This window comes from Drosophila serrata, unplaced genomic scaffold (assembly GCF_035046125.1).
Source record: "Drosophila serrata isolate PLE 108 unplaced genomic scaffold, ASM3504612v1 contig_245, whole genome shotgun sequence".
Classification (NCBI taxonomy): Eukaryota; Metazoa; Arthropoda; class Insecta; order Diptera; family Drosophilidae; genus Drosophila; species Drosophila serrata.
In genome coordinates, this window is record NW_028257143.1 from 3559325 (window position 1) to 3564574 (window position 5250).

Consider the following 5250-nt stretch of genomic DNA (forward strand, 5'->3'; position numbering starts at 1 on the left):
CAATTGACAACTGGGTATAAATTATTGCCCAGGCGGAGCGTTAATCGCACATTTGAGTCACAGAAATCGAACTGGGATCGGGGCAGTTGTTTAAACGTTTGGCAAATCGCTGACTGGGAGCCAGGCAGCGGCTCCGAGGAGCGACAACTTTGTCCCAGTGATAATCATCACGAATGCAGGAGGAGCAGAAGCAGTCGCAGTCAAATCGGGCAGAATCGGAGAACGCATCGACGAGGCCTGCAACTGGCCAGAACATAGTCAGCAACATAAATAATTCGCCTTAATGAGATCGCAATCTTGGCGATTTGCGACAAAAACACACTCGGTTTCATCTCCCTGCACTCAGATACTCAGTTACAGATACTGCGTTGTGTAAATATGTGAGATGCTGTGCGAAGTGCTGTGATCGCTGCGCAGATGAAGATGAGCAAAAGCTGAGAATCTCGATCGAGCCCCAAATCCCCCTATGACGATCCTCGAGCACAGCAACCAATCGAGGCAACAGCGCGGAATGATCGCAGGCTACCAAATCGTACACTGAGGGAAAATGGTTGATACCAAAATATTTAAAGAGCAACGCAAATTTAATTAATTATTTATTTTATTGATTCATAACTCATGCTAAAATATGTCTCTCTCTCTCTATTGTATCCAAAAGGCAACAAGCATAAAAAAATTTTGGGATTTAGTCAGGATTTTCAATAAACAATATTTGGTTTATAAGGCAAAAAAATCACCATACTCGCATTATAAGGTATATTCAACTATTGATCTAAGTTTATTTTTATGACAATATAGGTTACAAATAAGTTTTTAGATCTGTTTGGATTTGTTTTAGTTTTTAACTTTGAAAAATCCTTGAACATGTCAACTAAAATCTATAGTTGGTATTCATCTTTAAATAATAGTTATATGAAAACGTTTGCTCTAAATAATTCAAAATTTTTACATTTTGCACCTGCTGGTTAATACTTTTTATATAAAAACTTCCCTAATGCAGCATCTAAATACAATGAAAGCCACAAATTTTTCCAAGTGCAGCCCTTGTTTCTGCTGTTCCTCGCTGCTGTTGCGCTCATGTTGGTTGTCAGCCCGCTTGACTTGTTGCTTCTTTCCCACCGCTCAGCTCCGGCTACACACCTATTCTCCGGTATGTGTAGCCGACTTGTTGACATGCTCAGCGTGCTCAGGCTTACAGCTGGTCCACCAGCAGTCAGTAGAGCGTTCCATAGACGTCAATATGTCCAGTTGGAACCCCTCTTCTTGGTTAGAAAACATTACGACCATCTCTTTGTAAGCCTCATCCCTCAGCCCTCTTACATTGTAAGGTGAATACGATGAAGACTAAAAAGCAACACCAAAGTAAATATCCACTAAATAATATAAAAAAGGAATACCTCAGTTAGGACTACAAACAAATTAAAACGTCTATCCAAAGTTGTAAATCCTCCTATTAGTTAATTAAATTTTTAAACAGTCAAAATTTGAAAATGTTATCCTTTGTTTCTATCGGATAATATTTTAAAATACTTAACAGATACAAAAAGTTGACAGAGAATTAAGCTACCTGGTAATGTTAGCTCTCAAATAGCTCATAAGAAAGTCAAACTTTTTTATCAGGGACTTTATGTGTCCGAAAAACCTTAACAGGGGGACTACGGACACAGACGGACAGACAGTGTCTTTGGTTAGCTCTCACATTTTCTAACAGAAGAAATTATATTTTTCAGCAGAAACTTTACATAGATTTTAACAATGAGTGTAGAAAGTAGCACTAAACACCATGGATAAAGACATATGCTGATCATAAAAAAATTCTTCTATATGGTTTTCAAAGATTTCTCCTGTCCCATTTTTATAAATCAACCTATCTTTCTTACGGAAATGTCATTTCAATAAGAACCTTCATTCAAAATTCAAAATTAAAAAATGCAAAATTTTTTTTTCGTTGCGTAAAAAAGAAGCTTCTTGTGCTTTTTGAAAATCAAGTCACGATGTCGAGGCCACAAATTCGGGTCAATCGGCCCATGAACAATGTGAGTTTTCCGGGTGAAGAGGAAAGAAACTTTCGGAATGCGTATCCTGAGGCTCGCAAGGACACTGAGGTGGAAGAAATGATTCATGAATATCGAATCAGGGATGTTTACCGTTGGCTTGAAGATCCCGATTCGACAGAAACGAAGATGTTTGTCGATGCCCAGAACAGCATCAGTCAACCGTTTCTGGAGAGATGCCATGAGAGGAATATGATTGATACAAAACTGACTAAGCTCTGGAATTTTCCGAAATACGGATGTCCCATGCGTCACGGTGACTTTATCTATTTCTTCAAGAACACTGGCCTCCAGAATCAAAGTGTTTTGATTCAACAGGAGACTCTGGAGGGCCCGGAGGTTGTCTTTCTCGATCCCAACAGCCTATCCGACGATGGGACAATTGCTTTAAGCCAGCAGAAATTCTCTGAAGACGGGGCTTATATGGCTTACGGACTGAGTGAAAGTGGCTCAGATTGGAAAAAAATACGCATTCGCAAGACTAAGGAACGCACGGATTTTCCAGAGGTCCTAGAGAAGGTAAAGTTTTCGGATCCCTCCTGGACGAAGGACAACAAGGGCTTCTTTTATGGCCGATATCCCGACCAAAAGGGGAAAACTGATGGATCGGAGACGAAGCGGAATGAAAACCAAAAGCTTTATTATCATCGTGTGGGGGAGAGTCAGGATAAAGATACATTGGTGGCAGAGTTTCCGGAACATCCGTCCTGGCACTTTCAGACCAATGTATCCGACTGTGGAAAATACTTGATTATATGCATTGGCCACACCGTCCGGGATAACCTGGTGTACTATGCCGACTTGAAGGAGGGACAGGAGATCAATTCTAAGCTGACGGTTAAGCCGATTGTTGACAAATTTGAGGCCGACTACGCTTACATAACCAACGAGGGATCGAAAATGTATTTCCATACTAACAAAGATGCACCCAAATATCGGGTGGTGATCATCGACTTTGCGATTCCCGCCGAGAAAAACTGGAAAACTCTGATACCCGAACATAAGACGGATGTTCTGGATTGGGCAAAGTGCGTTAATGAGGACAAGCTCGTGGTTTGCTACAATCGGGATGTGAAGAATATTCTGCAAGCCTTTGAGTTGAAAACTGGAACACTTATCCGACAATTCGGCTTGGATATTGGAACTGTAAATGCAATTTCAGGCAAAAGGAATTCTTCGGACATTTTCTACAGCTTCTCATCATTCCTGACGCCAGGCATAACCTATCACTACGACTTTGCCAATCCGATGGAAAAGCCCAAAGTCGTGAGAGAAATCGCGCTAAACCTAGAGGGCTTTAACCGGGATGATTATGTGGTGGAGCAAGTGTTTTATAAGAGCAAGGATGGTACTCGCATTCCCATGTTTATCGTACGAAAGAAAAGGACCATTCTACAGCCTCGACCATGTTTGATGAGCGGATATGGTGGATTTAATTACAGTCTAATGCCGTCCTTTGGCATCACTGGCCTGATGTTCATGGACACATTCGACGGTATCCTGGCCTTTCCCAACCTCAGGGGAGGTGGCGAGTATGGCATCAACTGGCACAATGGCGGAAGATTGTTGAACAAACAAAATGTATTCGACGATTTTCAGGCTGCTGCTAAGTTCTTGGCTCAGAACAATTACACCACAAAGGATCGTCTGGCCATACAGGGTGCCTCCAATGGTGGTCTCTTGGTGGCTGCCTGCATCAATCAGCGTCCGGATCTCTTTGGAGCAGCAGTTGCCCAAGTTGGAGTCATGGACATGCTGCGGTTTCACAAGTTTACCATAGGACACGCCTGGTGCTCGGACTATGGCAATCCCGATGATAGGGAGCACTTTGCCAACCTGTTCAAATACTCACCCTTGCACAACGTTCACTTTCCATTGAACCCGAACGAGGAGTATCCTGCCACCTTGATCCTGACGGCGGATCACGACGATCGCGTGAGTCCCTTGCATTCCCTCAAATTTACGGCTGCTCTCCAGGAAGCCGTGCGGCATTCGGAATACCAACTTAATCCCATTCTGCTAAGAGTTTACACCAACGCTGGCCATGGAGCTGGAAAGCCAACTAAGATGCGCATTAGCGAGGTCACGGATATAATGACATTCTTCAAAAAGACCCTCAACATTGATACCTTCAATCTTTAGTGAACCATTATAAATTTCATGTAAATGAAGTATACACAAAATAATGACTTATTGAGTTTATTAGTCTTTTTTATATTATTTGTATAAGACACTTTTAAAGGGCCCTCAAAAGTAAAAGCTTAGATTAATACTCGGCATTGAGACAAGTGTGAAGGGATGGCTTTTCCGAGTGGGGGAGTATGTCTATTGAATACGTTTAAGAGCGGTGAACATAAGGAAAACTAAATAAAACTAATAATAGCGCTTTGAAAAACCACAGTACGTGCTTCTTGATTTCTCTAACTCTTCTTCTACTTTATCTATCGGTATCATTTCAATCATCGCTTAACTATCGGACTTCCCCCTGATCTCCTGGACCTGCTCGTCACACAAGACCTTAAGGAATCTCTGCTTGATGTCGTAAATCAAATGTTTAATCAATTTAAATTTCAGTTTAATTAGAAAAAAAGGTGCCCAAACATCGCAGCTGTCACAGTGGAGATGCTTCCATTCTGAGGAGCCTTACTCCGTAATCGCATGATAGTCGGGACGATTAACGCTCAATACGGTCGCTGAGCATGCGATATATGTAGATATGTGTGTAAAGGGGCTTTAGGACTAAGGAGAACCTGCGGATCCGTGCAGAGGAGGGCGGAAACAGAAGCTGCCAGAGGCGCACCGAAGGCAGCTTCTGCCCACAGATGCTGGGAGGAGAGCGTTTAGGTAGTTGGTAGTGTCTGCTGCCAACTTGGGGCACCCAGCATGGGTCTGCGGGTCCCTCTGGCCCAGCCTTTGGTATCGGGGAAACGCGATCGAAAATGGATTTGTATCAATATCGACTCACTAACATGATTCCAATAAATTAATATGCATACATGGCAGGCACACAGACAGCGACTGTTGTCTGCCCCGGAGTCGGAGTCGAAGTCGGAGTCGGACTCCAACTCGGAGGCCGGAGGCTGGAGTCTGGAGATCTCGATCGACATCGCAACACGATGATGCATGTGCAGTGTCTCTGAGTTGTGATCGTGTTAATGTAAATAATTGCGAGGCAGTCGAACGAGGCCCAGTCTTA

The 5250-nt window shown here is 42.9% G+C and overlaps 1 protein-coding gene across 1 annotated transcript; it reads left to right on the top strand.

Annotated features, from left to right (window-relative positions):
* The first annotated feature begins 1863 nt into the window (after window positions 1–1863).
* Window positions 1864–4256, top strand: LOC110185048 (prolyl endopeptidase). Its single transcript, XM_020953710.2, has one exon. The coding sequence runs from the start codon at window positions 1995–1997 to the stop codon at window positions 4194–4196; it is 2202 nt and encodes a 733-aa protein (XP_020809369.2). The 5' UTR covers window positions 1864–1994; the 3' UTR covers window positions 4197–4256.
* Window positions 4257–5250: the final 994 nt, after the last annotated feature.